General features: G+C 52.6%; 1 protein-coding gene across 2 annotated transcripts in view; it reads left to right on the top strand.

The window, feature by feature from the left end:
* Positions 1-5,210: 5,210 nt before the first annotated feature.
* The window catches only part of PELI2 (pellino E3 ubiquitin protein ligase family member 2), an 82,894-nt gene continuing 70,246 nt past the window's right edge, over positions 5,211-17,858 (top strand). For both annotated transcript variants that reach the window (XM_075331285.1, XM_075331284.1), the window contains exon 1: positions 5,211-5,641. In XM_075331285.1, the coding sequence (XP_075187400.1) occupies positions 5,565-5,641 (77 nt within the window). In that variant the 5' untranslated portion in view covers positions 5,211-5,564. The remainder of the gene's footprint in view (positions 5,642-17,858) is intronic.

Genomic DNA, 17,858 nt, shown 5'->3' with positions numbered 1-17,858 from the left:
AAAAACGCAACGTGCGAACATAGCCTTAGGGTTCTGCGGTCAGTTCTTCTCATTACAGGTGACCCTCCGTTATCTGGCATTAATGGTATATTCAGTAAAGCCCCCATTATGAACCACTGCAGAAAGGGAAACCTTAAGCAAAAGTCATATGTTAGTGCCATACACAAAAATGCCTCCCAAATCTTGTGCCCAGCCAAATCTTAGTGGGGTCCGAGATACATTGTAAGGTATGTAACAATGCAGACTCTACATTTCCCGAATTCTGGGGAATATAGACGTGTCTATCCTCAGCGCTGGGTGTTACATAATCTGCAGATGTTTTCACCCTGCACGTAATAATTACAGAGTGTCTTCTAGAAATCCTCACATTGGACGAGCTCAGTCTGACATCAAGAAAGTTCTTTTGTAAATGATAATTATTAAAGAACCCCTCTGACAGGCAGACAATGTCTAACACCAGCCCCCTCACTCCTCGCTTACACCATGTACTTACCTTAGGGGTGAATTCACATCTGGCAGATTTGTTGCAGAAATCCTTTCATATCTGCTGCAGAAACATCTCCGAAATATTAGAATGTTTGGAACTGATTTTCAGAAAATTCTTTATATGGATGCGAAGCTTGAAGTCTGAGCGTATTCCACCTCTCGTTCCATCAACATCTTCAAGGCAGAAGGCGTTGGTGCTGGATTCGAGACAGATGGTCCATAGATCGGAGCTAATCTGCCCACAGTTCCACGGCCGGTGGAATTAGCAACACAAATATGAGGGTCCTGTTCCAATTTCTGTTGCGTATTCCACAATGGATTTTAGCTCCTTGCCTGCTCGCTTTTCCATTGAAACCATTAGGATTCATTGTGAAGAAGTGCATACTGCATGATATAGGGCAGTGTCCCTCTGTATAAGAGAGTACAGTCCATATAGTTAATGTTGTGCTGGCCTATGGGCTCTGTAACATGGCGGTGGGTATGTATCATGGAGATGGTGTAAACCTGGATATCTGCACTGGTACTTGTATGGCATGAATTATTAGGGCATTCCAGGGACAGGTTTTATGAATAGCTGGAGGGACGGGTTTGTCTGGCTATCCACATAGCTCCGCCCATGGGTGTCTCTCTGTGTCAAAATGGAAACTGATTGATTGTTTGACACATGCTTAGTGTTTGGAGGCTGTGTTGTCTCCAGGAAGGAATCCTCAGAGAGAATTAGCTTGTTCTGACCGGGACTGTGTACAGGTTGTGACACCTCTGGAAGGAATCCTCTGAAAAAGAGGGTTCATTTAATTTCTTCTGTCCAGGGTCAGTGTGTCGAAGTTTGTGATTGCTCCAGAAGGAACCTTTTGGAGAGGGGTGTATATACTGAACTGGGTCAGTGTGTGGAGGTTTGTGATGGCTCCAGAAGGAACCTTTTGGAGAGGGGTGTATATACTGAACTGGGTCAGTGTGTGGAGGTTTGTGATGGCTCCAGAAGGAACCTTTTGGAGAGGGGTGTGTATACTGAACTGGGTCAGTGTGTGGAGGTTTGTGATTGCTCCAGAAGGAACCTTTTGGAGAGGGGTGTGTATACTGAACTGGGTCAGTGTGTGGAGGTTTGTGATACCTCCAGAAGGAACTTTTGGAGAGGGGTATGTATACTGAACTAGGTCAGTGTGTGGAGGTTTGTGATGCCTCCAGAAGGAACCTTTGGAGAGGGGTGTGTATACTGAACTGGGTCAGTGAGTGGAGGTTAGTGATGCCTCCAGAAGGAACTTTTGGAGAGGGGTGTGTATACTGAACTAGGTCAGTGTGTGGAGGTTTGTGATGCCTCCAGAAGGAACTTTTGGAGAGGGGTGTATATACTGAACTGGGTCAGTGTGTGGAGGTTAGTGATACCTCCAGAAGGAACCTTTGGAGAGGGGTGTGTATACTGAACTGGGTCAGTGTGTGGAGGTTTGTGATGCCTCCAGAAGGAACCTTTGGAGAGGGGTGTGTATACTGAACTGGGTCAGTGTGTGGAGGTTAGTGATACCTCCAGAAGGAACCTTTGGAGAGGGGTGTGTATACTGAACTGGGTCAGTGTGTGGAGGTTTGTGATGCCTCCAGAAGGAACCTTTGGAGAGGGGTGTGTATACTGAACTGGGTCAGTGTGTGGAGGTTTGTGATGCCTCCAGAAGGAACCTTTGGAGAGGGGTGTGTATACTGAACTGGGTCAGTGTGTGGAGGTTAGTGATACCTCCAGAAGGAACCTTTGGAGAGGGGTGTGTATACTGAACTGGGTCAGTGTGTGGAGGTTAGTGATACCTCCAGAAGGAACCTTTGGAGAGGGGTGTGTATACTGAACTGGGTCAGTGTGTGGAGGTTTGTGATGCCTCCAGAAGGAACCTTTGGAGAGGGGTGTGTATACTGAACTGGGTCAGTGAGTGGAGGTTTGTGATACCTCCAGAAGGAACCTTTGGAGAGAGGTGTGATCTGGGTCAGTGAGGGGAGGTTTTTGATATCTCTGGAAGGAGCCTCTGAAGTGGGGTGTGTATACTGAACTGGGTCAGTGTGTAGAGGTTAGTGATACCTCCAGAAGGAACCTTTGGAGAAAGGTGTGTATACTGAACTGGGCCAGTGTGTAGAGGTTTTTGATATCTCTGGAAGGAGCCTCTGAAGTGGGGTGTGTATACTGAACTGGGTCAGTGTGTGGAGGTTAGTGATACCTCCAGAAGGAACCTTTGGAGAAAGGTGTGTATACTGAACTGGGCCAGTGTGTAGAGGTTTTTGATATCTCTGGAAGGAGCCTCTGAAGTGGGGTGTGTATACAGACCGGGGTCAGTGTGTGAAGGTTTGTGATACCTCCGGAAGGATCCTCTGAAGTGGGGTGTGTATACAAACTGGGATCAGTGAGTGGAGGCTTAGACACCTCCACTGGATATTTCTGGGGCGAAGTTGTAGCCGAACACATGCAGGCATAACACAAGTTAAACAGACTGTAAAACCGTGTTGTGTGCCTTTAAACCAGAAGAGGCTTTTTATGTTCCCAGAAGTGTGGTTTACGTGTTTCTCAGCAAGCTGAGTAACCCCATCACAGCTCATTACAGTATATGTCAGGAATAGCTCCAGACACTTCCCAAACTGGAAGCTTGTGGGCCCCAAAGCAAAATCTCCAACAGAGACCCCTACTTTTATCATGGGTCTGTAATAATAATAGTAATTTTGTATGGACCAAAGCGATCTTTTGGGCCCCCTATTCTCCAAGGCCGAGTGCAAGTGCAACCCCTGCACCTACTATAGTTATGCCCCTATCTCCAGACATATAAGGCAGGCTAACTGCACAGATGCAATAGTTTGTGTTGTGTGCCATTGCAGCTTGCTTGCTCTGTTAGTTTTCTTCTGTGCTTTACTCACCCTCACCTGGTCCAGTGCTGAATATCCTCTGCTGCTTCTGGTGTTTGTTATTCTCTAAAATCACGTCCTTATGTGCTGCCCCCACGTCAGCAGCCGGGCTGCTCGGATGCGCGGTGGCTGGAGGGGACATCCGGACCCGAGGGTCGTGTGGCCACTCTAATTAAGGGGATTTTTACAGGGGATGGTGTCTGAAGTTTGTGACGCCACTCGTAGTGTGTGGTAAGGTGGAATACCACCGCTGCAGTTGGGAGTACCCCGTGGCGATGGAGTGGGCAGCCAGGTGTTTAACCCCTCCACGGGTAGGGGGGATGCCTCGGTGATGGTGGTGGGACGTGCCGTTGGGGAGGTAAGGGTCACTTGTGTACTCACTCAGTCCATAAACCTGACACCGACAACTTAGTAAACCAAAGTTGTGGACACCGCTGCCGCTGAGGGGGGGCACGCTCGGGTCCCGTTCCTACTGGTGTTGCCTAATGATCTGTGACCTTTCCCTTAGCACCTTGTTCTCTTCTTAGTTGGCCCCTATAGCTTCAAACTAGTAGGGTCCTGCTCCCCAGTGTGGCTAACTGAGGGAGCTTGCTCTCAGGGTTCACGCTTGGGATTTCCTGGACCGTATGTGTGGAAAGTCCTATCCCCCTCGTTGCGCTAGTACCCCGATTTTGGAGCGGGTGGAGAGCGGATCTTGAAGGCTCCGTCCTCGTCGGGTAAATTGTCAGGTTGCCTGAAGCTACTCCCTGACCTAGGGTCCATGTACCCCGTCGTACCCTGGTCCCAGCCCGGTGATGCTACAAGGCCGCAGGCTGTCCTCCACGACAATATCGTGCCCCTTGTCACGATCCCCTGCGATCGGGGGTCCAGCTCCTACCAGGCCCAGACCAACGTCTGCTACCTAGTACTTCCAAGGAGCCCGGCTCCTGACCTCTCCTCTACTTCACTTCCAACACTACACTGGCCTACTCCTACCTCCCCTTACCAACACCCCCAAGTGGACGACCCTATTCCACTCAGGCCGTCCACTGGTGTGTCTGGTGGGTGTGGTGCAGAGTGTTCCTAGGATTTTGATTAGCTGGTTCTTAGCAATACCGAAGGTCAGGGACCCGTAACCAAGAGGAGGTGGATATTGCACCGAAGGGCAGATTGCACAATACCCTGTGACGTCCTGATAGGCCAGGGCCTCACACTTATATCACATCCAGCTCATTCCTGCAGGTAGAAACTAACAGAAATACATGTAAAAAAAAATGCAATTAACCACACATGATCCAATCACACCAGAATTATGTGCCAAATTTTCCTTTTCCATAGCACTCTATTACCAAAATGGAAACCAGATGCTTATAGAACAGATTGAAAACAGTAATTCAACGCCTTTCCTGGGAAGAAATATGAAACAGATGGGGTTGGGGTTTTCTTTTGTTTTTTTCTTCTTCATTGCAGGGCATAAAATAATAATGTAGGCAGAAAAAATAATAATAACAAAAAAAAATCATGCAGGTGCAAAGGGCAGGAAAAAAGTCTTTGTAGATAAAAATAGAACGGCCCCTTTAAGAGCTCCCATCCCATTTTACTCTATGTTTACATAACAGTATGGACGCGTCCATTCGCAGCTCAGTCGGAGGGGGGGTTGGGTTTCAGGAGAGGTTAGTCTTTAGGTTTTAAGTCAACCGTGCTTTTAATATTAAGCAAAGTTGTTATTGATAAATGTGTGAGAAGGCAGAAAGCGGAAAACAAACCGAGCAGGGGGACGGAGAGCGGGGAGTGGGATAGGCCACGCCCCTCACCCCCCCCGGGGAGGAATCCGGTGTCCTGTTGCCACGGCACTTGGAGAGCAGTGGGGTTCCATTTGTTGTCTGGAGGGGGAGGAGGAAGGAGGTCGGGCCGGCGAGTCATTCGCAGCCTCAGAGCAGGAGGGCGGAGAGGAGCCGAGGAGGGGGCCGGCAGCAGCAGCAGCTTGTATCCGAGGAGAGCAGCACCGAGCGCCCGGCGGTTGGGTCCGCGCTCCCCCGTGACCTGACCAGTGGACTGGCCCGTTACCGGGAAGGGAGCGCCGAGCAGGGCCGGCCGGAGCCGGGGAGAAGTATCTGCGCCACTGAGGACGCACGGACCGGCGCTGCCTCTATGAAGTCGGCCGAGCTGCTCCCCGGGGGGCTGCGTTAGCGACTGTGGAGGGGATTGTGGCAGCGCACGGGGGATCCTCCATGTTTTCCCCCAACCAGGAGGAGCACTGCGCCCCTAACAAGGAGCCCATCAAGTACGGGGAGCTGGTGGTGCTGGGGTGAGTCCTGAGCGTGTGTGGGGGCTCCCCGGGGGCACGCGTCCTACTGACCCACTTCTGTGCCCACCCGGGCTGTGCCGGCTCCATATCGCGGGGTGTCGGTAATAATAATAACACGGGGGGTTGGATGAGGAGGGGCTTCCTACATTTATTATTTATTTTTTTTTATGTCCTACGTCTGCTCAAAACTTTCAGTCCTTTGCAAATTTTTGGCAACTGAATTGTTAGTCGTCCTGTGCGGAGATCTCTGCGCCAAAGCTGCGGAGGAGGAAGACACTAGGCCGGCCACCCCCGCAGAGAATGAAGGCGCCAGGCCGCCCGCTCACCGCGGAGGAGGAAGGCACCAGGCCGGCCACCCCCGCAGAGAATGAAGGCGCCAGGCCGCCCGCTCACCGCGGAGGAGGAAGGCACCAGGCCGGCCACCCCCGCGGAGGATGAAGGCACCAGGCTGCCCGCCAGCACTGAATTTTTAGTTGTCCTATGCGGTCAGCTCTGCGCCAAAGCCGCGGAGGTTGAAGGCGCCAGGCCGCCACAGAATTGTTAGTCGTCCTGTGTGGTGATCTCTGCGCCAAAGCCGCAGAGGATGAAGGCGCCAGGCCTGCCACCCCCGCGGAGGATGAAGGCGCCAGGCCTGCCACCCCCGCGGAGGATGAAGGCGCCAGGCCGCCACAGAATTGTTAGTCGTCCTGTGTGGTGATCTCTGCGCCAAAGCCGCGGAGGATGAAGGCGCCAGGCCTGCCACCCCCGCGGAGGATGAAGGCGCCAGGCCTGCCACCCCCGCGGAGGATGAAGGCGCCAGGCCGCCACATAATTGTTAGTCGTCCTGTGTGGTGATCTCTGCGCCAAAGCCGCGGAGGATGAAGGCGCCAGGCCGCCCGCCACCACTGAATTGTTAGTCATCCTGTGCGGTGATCTCTGTGCCAGGCTGCCAACCGCTGTGGAGGGCTGTTTGTTGCAATGAGACGCAGAAGTTTTTTGTTTATTTTTTTGCAGTTGCGACGATTCTAACAATGGAGAGAAGTTGTGTAAAAGTCGCAGGTAACTGACATGGAGCGCTGAACTGTGTGTAATTAATTATATACACGTACATAAACATATATATACACACTTATACAGGGATATACATTTGTATACATATACACTGTATAATTTGTACATTCATACACGCTTCTACAGGTGTGTATTATATACAGTGTGTATATAATATACATATAATCTCTTACACTCTTATTCATGCATATACCTATACAAACAGTGATTGTATATAGTTTCTCCTCTTGTTGCATAGCTGTAACTTTTTGTTGTCATTTGGTGACATTATATTTTGTGTAGTGGTTGCATTGTGCTCTTGGGCCGGCGTGTCGTGCCGGGGGGGGGGGTGGTGGCCGGCGTCCTGTGCCGGGTTGCCGGAGGGGGGGGGGTTGGGGGCGCGTCCTGTGCCGGGTTGCCGGGGGGGGCGCGCGTCCTGTGCCGGGTTGCCGGGGGGGGCGCGCGTCCTGTGCCGGGTTGCCGGGGGGGGTCGCGTCCATTTCCGTGCCTTTTGTGCAGTGTGTTTGTGACTTTGCCGCGGTCTTTTACCCCTCGGTGCGTTGTTGCCCGGTATAAGTTTTCTCTTGTCCAGGAGAAAAGCGAATTGTCTACTTATTACATGTAGATTGACTTGTCGATCTGCCAAGAGGTTCTGCAGCAGTGGCACGGTGCTGTTGACGTGCTCGGCCGGGCTTTGACCTCCCCCATTATAGTTGGGCAGGGGCAGCGCAGCTATTATTATAGCCCAGGGCTGGGTTTATTTCTGACAGCACGTTGTCGCAGAGCTGGCAGCCACCGCACGTTCTGCTCACTGTTTTATTAACTCTTTCCGAGGCGACGTTCCCAGCAATGGTGGCAGGAGGGGCGGCTGCGATCCTGCTGGCGCACAGTCCCCGGCCCTCTCCTCCTGCAGGCCTCGTGCATCCTGCAGAGAGTTCCCAGCCTTCTCCACGGTCACCGGCGGTAACGATGGGACGCCACGTCCTCCGTTCAGGGCTAGCGGCATTATATCATTACAGTGCACTGTGGGACGGCATTGTCTCTGCAGTCAGACGTATGTAGCAGAGCTGGGTGGGTGAAGCATCACGCTATGTTAGGCCAGAGATCCCACCTGGCGGAGGCCACACGTCCGGCCTGTGGGTGGTATACCTCCATATGGAAGGAGGGGAATATTTATCATTATGGCCAGACAGGGCTCCGTATTTTGCCTTTGTAAATGGAGTGGTGGTCATGGCTTTGTTTACCTCTATATTATATAGCACCATCATATTCCACGGCACTGTACACAAATCATCAATGTCCCCATTGGAGCTCACAATCCACAAAACCTGAGGACCCCCAATGATTCTGAAAACGTTTCTAGACCCTAAACGAATGTCTATATAAAGCATCTGAAATGCCGGTGACATCCAATGTCTGTATTATATATCTATTTTTCCATTTTCTAGAAACCCATCGGTGAATGTTTATGCAAATGAGCTGCAAGTGCAGGGGGCGGGGCATGGCCTGCACTTGCAGCTGTCCAGCCTCCTAGAAGCTATACATCTCATTTGCATAAACATTGAACAATGTTTTTCTAGAAAACAGAGAAATGGATGTATAATACACAGGCCTGGACGTCGTCAGCGTGTCGGATGCTTTCCGTAGGTGACGTTCATTTAGGCTTTAGAAACCTGCTGACTGGGTCCCTTTTAAATATTTTATATGAAGAAAACCCGTGGCTCTGATTATGGAACGTTCTGGCTAAATTTATTTTTTATTTATGTACTAACCTATTCCATAGACTATGTCCTCACTGTCCATGTAAGGGCTCACAACATGAACAGAATCTTTGGAGTGTTTCCCCGAGGAGACTGGTGCAAATTCAGTGAGAACATACAAACTATTGCAGGGGGTGTTCTTGGTGGGGTTAGGACCCAGGTCATCAGTTTTTGCACAGCATTGGGGCCGGTTTCACCTCCCCTTCCCGAGCCGGCGGGCCAGTTTCCCTTCCCCTCCGGTTCCCCTTCGCGAGCCGCGGGCCGGTTTTCCTTCCCCCTCCGGCTTCCCTTCCCGAGACGGCGGGCCGGTTTTCCTTCCCCCTCCGGCTTCCCTTCCCGAGACGGCGGGCCGGTTTTCCTTCCCCCTCCGGCTTCCCTTCCCGAGACGGCGGGCCGGTTTTCCTTCCCCCTCCGGCTTCCCTTCCCGAGACGGCGGGCCGGTTTTCCTTCCCCCTCCGGCTTCCCTTCCCGAGACGGCGGGCCGGCTTCCCTTCCCCTCCGGCTTCCCTTCCCGAGACGGCGGGCCGGTTTTCCTTCTCCTCTGGCTTCCCTTTTCGAGACGGCGGGCCGGTTTCCCTTCCCCTCCGGCTCCCCTTCCCGAGCCGGTTTCCCTTCCCCTCCGGTTCCCCTTCCCCTCTGGCTCCCCTTCCCGAGACGGCGGGCCGGTTTTCCTTCCCCTCTGGCTCCCCTTCCCGAGCCGGTGGTCCGGTTTGCCTTCGCCTCCCCTTCCCGAGCCAGGGGGCCGGTTTTCCCTCCGCCTCCCCTTCCCGAGCCAGGGGGCCGGTTTTCCCTCCGCCTCCCCTTCCCGAGCCAGGGGGCCGGGTTTCCCTCCGCCTCCCCTTCCCGAACCAGGGGGCCGGTTTTCCTTTCGCCTCCCCTTCCCGAGCCAGGGGGCCGGTTTTCCTTTCGCCTCCCCTTCCCGAGCCAGGGGGCCGGTTTTCCCTCCGCCTCCCCTTCCCGAGCCAGGGGGCCGGTTTTCCCTTCGCCTCCCCTTCCCGAGCCAGGGGGCCGGTTTTCCCTTCGCCTCCCCTTCCCGAGCCAGGGGGCCGGTTTTCCCTTCGCCTCCCCTTCCCGAGCCAGGGGGCCGTTTTTTCCCTTCGCCTCCCCTTCCCGAGCCAGGGGGCCGTTTTTTCCCTTCGCCTCCCCTTCCCGAGCCAGGGGGCCGTTTTTCCCTTCGCCTCCCCTTCCCGAGCCAAGGGGCCGTTTTTCCCTTCGCCTCCCCTTCCCGAGCCAGGGGGCCAGTTTCATTTCCCCGAACCGGCGTGGCTCACCCCTGAAGTGAACAGTTGGAGTCTGTGCACCAAAGTTATCAGCATTTAGTGTAACTGCTAGGCAAAAAATAACTAATTTGGGCCACTCCTGACCGGGGTATGCAGCAAACATTACCATTCTGCTACTGAAATGACCAAATATAGCGCTGCCCGTCCGTGCGAGCGCGTTCCCGTGGTTGGCACCGTTCGCTTACGCTAAATCCAGCCTTGTTTATAAATGTATGGGTAAAAATAGCGTGGCGCGCGTCTTGTCATAAATAACGCTGCAGATGGCTGCATTGTTCACATCCTCGTGAGCAGAAATGTATGCCGGCCGGTGTCTGCGTGGCACACCCGGAGCCGCCCGCACCCTGGCAGACCTGCCCTTCCATACAGATTGACGTGTGCTGTTCCTTTATGAATGATGGCTGAAATAGATGACGGGGTTAGTTATTTTTTGCTCCTTGGTGAAGTTTTGCCGCCGATCAGGAAGTGTGAGCGACAGATGTGGAAAGACTGAGTTCCTGCTGATAGAAGTAACAGAAGTGGCCGCTTTCCCCTTTACCCCATGCACCGCAGCGCGGCTCTGCCGGGGTACAGGGTGGTGCTGAACTATAGACCGGACCACGTAACTATAAAGACATGGTTGCCAATGCAAAATCTCCAATAGGGTCCGTATCAGTATTGATCTTCTCATATGGACCTAATGGGCCCTATAGGCTCCAGGGCCCAGATGTGACTGCAGCCCTTAAAGTGGCGCCTGAGTAAATGCTGATCTTGGAAGATCTTTTACTTGTATGCAAAGCTACAGGTGGTCTCTGTGATATGTCCGCAAGACCAAGTCTTCAGAATGATGTATAGAAGGGCTATAAAGGGGATCAGTCACCAGTTTTGTTACCCCATATGAGCACAGCATGATGTAGGGGCTGAGACCCTGATACCAGTGATATGTCACTTACTGAGCTGCTTGCTGTGGTTTTGATAAAATCAATGTTTATATCTGCCGCTGATCTCGCAGTCCTCTGAATTACTGAGCTCTTTCTAACCCCACCCACACCAATGATTGGTGTAAACTGTGCATATTCATAAAGCAGCCAATCGGTGGTGGGGGTGTGGTTGGACTTCCTGGCAGCATGTTTACTAGTCCTGTAATGATGATAATCTGCTGCTAAAACAGTGATTTTTATCAAAAGTACAGCAAACAGCTCAGTAAGTGACACATCACTGGAATCAGGATCTCTGCCCTTATATTATGCTGCTCTCAGATTAGGTGGCAAAAACCTGCTGACGTGTTCCTTTAAAGGGAATCTAATACCTAGAACAGTATGTAATTTTGTCTGCACTTTTGCAGTGTAGGATTTTTTTTTTTTTTTGTTGTAGAAATCCTGCAGAGAACAGTTTCCAGCTTCATTTTTAGTTGATTATTGTCCTGAAATTAAGTTCGGTCAGAGGGGAGAGGCTCCTGCTGCAGCCAAACACAATATTGTAAGAAGGAGAGAGGAGTTCCTGGGATTCGCAGTGATTTTTGTTTCATATACGTTACAATGTAAGGGTACTTTCACACATCCGGATTTTTGCTCTGCGGCACAATACGGCGTTCTGCAGAAAAACCGCAACCGGCTTTTGTAACGCCGATTGCGGTTTTTTTTGCATTGACTTACATTAGTGCCGCATTGTGCCGTAGGGGCTTGCGTTCGGTCCGTTTTTTGCCGCATGCGGCAGATTTAGCCGATGCGGCGGCCGGATCGAACGTACCCTGCAACGTTTTTTGCTCCGGCAAAAAACACCGCATCGCGCCGCATCCGGCCGCTGCGGCGCATTTTTCAATGCATCCCTATGGAGGCCGGATGCGGCGCGATGCGGAAAAAATCGCATCCGGTCGTCGCATGCGGTATTTTCCACTGCGCATGCTCAGTAGCATGCCGCAACCGGAAAAAACCGGACCGGCCGCATGTAAAAACTTATGCAAAGGATGCGGTGTTTTCACCGCATCCGTTGCATAGTTTTCACAGCCGGATTGAGCCGCAGGGCTCAAACCGGATGTGTGAAAGTAGCCTAAGATGAAAGGGAATAAAATTTTTTTTTTTTCTTATTCCCTTTCTATGTAAACAGGACCTGCTGAGAACAATGGCAGCCGATGCACACTGAACAATATCAAACTGATTGGCGGCTTAATGACCTGTTTACAGATATGTTGTCACAGGCCTACCAATTTCAATCAGTGGTCGTTTAGCGCAGAGCATTGCACGTTGTAAATGGATCCTAAAGGACCTTATACACCTTAGATGAGCCTGCCGACATCTATAAGTTCATCGCAGTCTGTGTATGAAGGTCTGCAACTTCCCCCGTCAGATGATACTGTGTTTCCTTGAAATTAAGACAGGGTCTTATTATTTTTGGCTCAAATGCACTAGGGCTTGTTTTTTGAGGGATGTCTTATATTTTGTATTGATGGCAGTGATCGGGTCGCCCATTAAGGAAAATTAATATTCACCCCTTTCCCCACCCATCTCTCTGTGTCAGTGATTAGACTGTGTTAATTGCAAGTGAATATTCATCCTCTTCTCACACCCCTCTGCCGGTGTCAGGGATTCCCTCAGACAGCTGTATTACTGCCCGAAGGTCACAGCGTAATGCTTGCACTGGCCGATGGCACTTCTGTCCCGAACGTGTATTTCTATACAACTGTCACGCTCTGGTTAGGAGAGACGCCGGCTAGTGCAAGCATTGCGACACTGTCCTCGGGCAGTAATACGAGAGTCCGAGTGAATCGCTGATACCGGCACAGTGAATATTCACCTCCTTCCACTGACTATATTCCAAATTTTTTTTTTTTTCTTCATGAACACAAATTCCGATCACTGACGCCGGCAGAGGCATGGGTGGGATTATTGCCAGAGGAAGGGGTGAATATTCATTCCATTAACTAGCCGGCATGCAACACTAAACTTTGGGGCTTACAGCAACACATTAGGGCAACATACACCAATAATAGTTACATGTTGTAAAAGGACTGCCCTATTAGTGTGATGATCATGGAGTAGGGCTCAGCTGTTTTGGCGCATGGGGCTCAGCTGTTTTGGCGCATGGGGCTCAGCTGTTTTGGCGCATGGGGCTCAGCTGTTTTGGCGCATGGGGCTCAGCTGTTTTGGCGCATGGGGCTCAGCTGTTTTGGCGCATGGGGCTCAGCTGTTTTGGCGCATGGGGCTCAGCTGTTTTGGCGCAGGGGGCTCAGCTGTTTTGGCGCAGGGGGCTCAGCTGTTTTGGCGCAGGGGGCTCAGCTGTTTTGGCGCAGGGGGCTCAGCTGTTTTGGCGCAGGGGGCTCAGCTGTTTTGGCGCAGGGGGCTCAGCTGTTTTGGCGCAGGGCTGTTTTTTTTTTTAAGTTAAAGAGGTTGAGAAATCCTGTTGAGGCTTATTTTTGGTGTAGGTCTTATTATTGGGAAAACACACTATCAGGGGAGACAAGGACCTAGTATGGCCAATTTTGGACTTTGGTCCTTCCGTTCTTGGCTAGATAAGATTCCACCAGAGGAGTGCGACAGGGGCTCTTTCATAGAGAACACAGGAGCGCTCGGCGGAGCGAGAGGGTGGTCTACAGCTATCTAAACTGTACGGGGGGGGGGTTAGGCTACTGTTGGCTGCAGGTTTTTGTGTTTTACGTACTGCAGTGTCTTAACCTTTCAGGTTTCTTTTCCAATCTGTTGTAGAAGAGGCACTTGACCCTTCACACAGTAGATTTACGGTAACTGGCCACACATAAATTCAAGGAAACGTTCTCTTCTAAACTGCTGGTATTTCTCCTTTTTTATTTTGCCTATTTACCATCATTCTGCAGATTTTTTTCTGTCTTGTGTAAGTAGACATGTGACTAATGTTATTGTCTGCCATGCTTTAGCTTTTTATTCAACCTATGTAACATCAAAGTCCCCCGGTCCATCTAGTTGAACCTTCCTCCACCAATTATACATTTTGTCATTAATTTATAACTAACAATGTTGTGTAGTGAGGAAATCATCCGACCCTGATATAAAAGCTGTTATAGTGTCTGCCATTACTACCTCTTGTGGTCGGCATTCCACAGTCTGACTGCTCTAACTGTAAAGAACCCTGTGAGGCAAATCCCGGGATATGAAGATGAATTATGACTCCAGTCATAATCGCTCATCACTCCCTGGCAGTGCCCCCCCCCCCCCCCTTCTTGTCCTCAGATGTCCAGCATCTGTGAAGCACACAACTGGTTTAGCAACAAATCCCATGGCCATGTCCTGTGATATGGAAATTAGGTGGCTTTAGGACAATGGACACAGGATGACTCCCTGCCGTCACCCTGTAGTGGGGGCTGCTAGCTAGTTAGCAAGGCTATGGAAATAGCCAGACAGAACGACTCCAGTAAAAAATGGTTCATATCTCGCAAGCCATATTTCCGATAAATATGGCAACCATAAAAATGGTGTCTCCGCATGTGGACGATGCCGGCACCCCCTTTTTATGGGAGCAGGACATTGGGAAATGCCCCAGGCGTGATATCAGCCAATGGGGAACTGGCAGACAGGTCATGAGTCCCCTCGTTCTGTAGCTAAATTCATAACTGTCACAATGAGAGCATTGGCGTCCGCCTACGACGCTCCAGGCAAAGTTATGGCCAATATCCCCTTTGCTGGATAATTCTGATCCATGCAGGGGGAGTGGCAGTGCTTCCCTGTGAGGTCACTAAGGTAGGAGGGGACCTGGATCTGCCCAGGTTGATAACCCTACTTCGGCCATTTTCCAGTGTTCTTCTGCTCGGGGGCCTGGTTGGGAAAGACCTGTGAGGGAGTTCCTGGAAACCTGGTCTACAGCGCCCCCCTGTGGCCAGACGCAACAAGGTAACTGCTGGAACTGTGTATGCCTGTTTGTAACCCATGCTTTGATTGTAACTGTACTCTGACATAACTGTATATTCTGTAGATTCCCTATTGTATATATTGTAGTTCTAGTGTGCTTTAGGCTGATTAAATTATATAATTAATCTTGGGCTGTTCTGTTATCTCGATCTTGAATCCCACGCCTGTGTGTTCGGCTAATAGTTACCGTGAAGCGGTTGGTGGCAGCGAGTTGTGCCAAGGATTATTGTGGGGAGGCCAGTGAGATTCGGGGAGATTTTATATATTCCGCCCGCGGAGGTCGGGGGAATATATACCTTACTCTCACCGGGGACCCTTCAATAATCGGCATAAGTAGTATAGCGGCCTCCTTGCTTATTGTCGGGCAATTCCATAATTGGCCTGACTATAAGAGGGGCGCTAGAGAGCGCGTCACGTGCTCTGTCTGTCGGTCGGGAGGTAAAAAGGAGGGGTGACCCCCACTTGTTACCCCCCGATTGTGACGTACTGGTAGCCAGCGCGGGGGATTTCTGAGTGACCCCCCCCCCGGTGGTTTGTGACATATTGGTGGCATAGCGGTGGGATCGAGATAATAGTGTGTGTGAGTGTGAGACCCATACTCCCAGACACTAAAGACTGCCTGCAGCAGCTGTGGCTGCTGGGGTCTTCAGACTAGCTCAACACTAGAGTGTCAGAGTGCAGATACTGTAAGGTGTGTGGAGGCATCAGGTGTCAGTTCTGTGTCAGTGACCAAAAGTCTGCAAGAATGGCTGATGGCACCAGGAGCAGAGCTATGCAACTGGCCAATGCTAAGGCAGGAGCCGAAGAGAGGGAGGACGGTGCTGTGGACAGCAATGAGGAGGTTGCCCACGAGTCCTCCAGGAGCTCGACGCCAGAAAACCGTTCTGCCGAGGACATTGCGCAACCTGGCACTGCTGGACAAGATGAGGAGGAGCTCACCCAAGGTTCCTCAACGAGCCAGATGCCAGCCCTCCGCTCTGAAAGGGACAGTGAATCGCCTAGCTCTGCAGCGTGCCGCAGATCACCACGTGCCATTCCACCGAGCCTGGGAGGCTCGGATAGCCTTCTTCAAATGGCTATGGCCCTTCTCCAGGCTGGAGACCAGAAGGGCTACAAGGAACTCCTGGCAGAGCGCAGGGCAGAGCGGCAGGCAGCGCGTGACGCTGAGGCTGCGGAGCGGCACGCAGAGCGTGAGGCTGCGGAGCGAGAGCGGCAGGCAGCGCGTGAAGAGCGAGAGCGACAGGCAGACCGTGACTACCAGCTGCAGCTAGCTCAGCTCCGGCCCTCATCAGCCACATGTGACCTTCGAGACACCAAACTTCCAAAGGTCCGTGTTGAGGACTTCCCAGTGCTGGAGAAGGATGGAGACTTGGACTCTTTCTTGACTGCTTTTGAACGGACTTGCTTGCAGCACCATCTGGACAAGGACCAGTGGGCCAAATACCTGACCCCCCGTTTAAGGGGTAAGGCCCTGGATGTCCTTGGGGACTTGCCTGCTGAGGCAGATCAGGGCTACGACACCATCAAGCGGGCCCTGATCCAACAGTACAACCTCACTCCAGAGTCCTACCGCAAGAAGTTCCGGACCCTGCAAAAGGGACCAAAGGACTCCTGGGCTGACCACCGGCGGGCACTTGCCCGAGCTGCCGACCACTGGACCCAAGGCCTGCAGCTTTCCACCGGACCGGAGATCCTGGACTTGTTCATCACGGAGCAACTCTTGTGGAACTGCCCTGAGGATCTCCGCCAGTTCATCCGAGACCAGAAGCCAAAGGGGTCCACGGCTACAGCTGCCCTTGCCGATGACTACACCAACAACCGGGCCCCTGAGGCCAGGAGAGCGGCCACCAGCAGCACCTGGAGAGGGGGTAAGATGAATTCTGCGACTGCCCCAGCTGCCCCTAGACTGCAGGGGGTGTCCCCCTCAACTCCCCTCTCCAGGCCCGTGGCGGAACCAAGACGGTGCCACCAGTGCAACCTACCTGGACACTTCAAGGCCATGTGCCCTCAGCGTCCCAAGGCCCCGGCTCCGTCCCCGTCCCAAGGGCCGCCCAAGGTGTATTGTGTGGGTGGGGGTGGTGGTAGGTCCCTGGACAGCTTCCAACCTGTCACCGTCGGCCGGTCTGTGACCATAGGACTGCGAGACAGCGCCTCGGAGGTGACTCTGGTGCGGCCTGAGATGGTGTCCCCCCAAGACTTGATCCCTGGAAAAACCCGTACTGACATGACTCCTGACAATGTTAATGTGTTATCTATGAATGATGTGAGAGAGGAGGGAGTGAACTCTGATATTTCTGCTTGCATAGACACCATAGACACACACTCAGCTGCAGCTGTGACAGGGGAGGGGGTCAGAGAAAGGTGTGACAATGCCTCTACAAGTAACCAGCCTGTGAGCTGGGATCTGTTGCCCTCTGCAGGGATAAGCAGAGAGCAGGGTGCTGCAGGGGGAGGACCAGTGTGTGGGGTGGGGGCTACCACAGCAAATGTGGGGTCCCCAGAGATTTCACAGCGGGGTTCTGTTGCTGCAGGAGGGGAACAGGCAGGTGAGATTGGGGCCGGTCCAGGAGCGGAAGTGCTCCCAGGTAAGATCTCGGTGCATGGTTCCCCACACCCGGGGTGTCAGGAAGCCAGGTAGGTCTGCCTGAACCGGCGACTTGGTCAGGAACGGAGGAGGAGCAGGCACGACCCACGGTCGCAGCGGCTGTGGCCGCTGTCACCCGCAGTGGGAGTGCTGGAAGCCAAGGGGCCTCCCGGAGGTCCGATAGCTCTTCCCCTTCTGACCAAGTGGCAGCCGAGTCAGGTGGAGGCCAGGACACAGGTCCCGGGGTACTGACTGAAGATGTGACAGTCTCGTCGATTCTGGCCACATCTAGTCAGGGGTTTCAGGCAGCGTTAGAAGCTGACGACAGCCTGAAAGCTCTTAAGGAGCAGGCGGCACAGCCTCCCTCGGACTCGGACCCGGAGCGAGTGGTCTGGGACCAAGGACGGCTGTACCGGGCCACGGTCCAGCAGGGTTCACCGGAGGCGTGGCCCAGGGACCGACAGTTGGTGGTACCCTATCCGTTCCGGACGGAGTTGTTGCGGATCGCACATGAGATTCCGATGGCCGGACACCTAGGGATCGCTAAGACCAAGGCCAGGTTAAACCAGCATTTCTACTGGCCAAAAATGGGGGCCGATGTGGCTGCCTACTGCCGTTCGTGTGAAACCTGTCAGAGAGTGGGGAAGGCGGGGCCACGCCCCAAAGCCCCACTGGTATCTCTGCCAATCATCGATGAGCCTTTCAGGAGGG

This window comes from Anomaloglossus baeobatrachus, chromosome 12 (genome assembly GCF_048569485.1).
Source record: "Anomaloglossus baeobatrachus isolate aAnoBae1 chromosome 12, aAnoBae1.hap1, whole genome shotgun sequence".
Classification (NCBI taxonomy): Eukaryota; Metazoa; Chordata; class Amphibia; order Anura; family Aromobatidae; genus Anomaloglossus; species Anomaloglossus baeobatrachus.
This window is presented reverse-complemented; position numbering and strand designations above follow the sequence as displayed.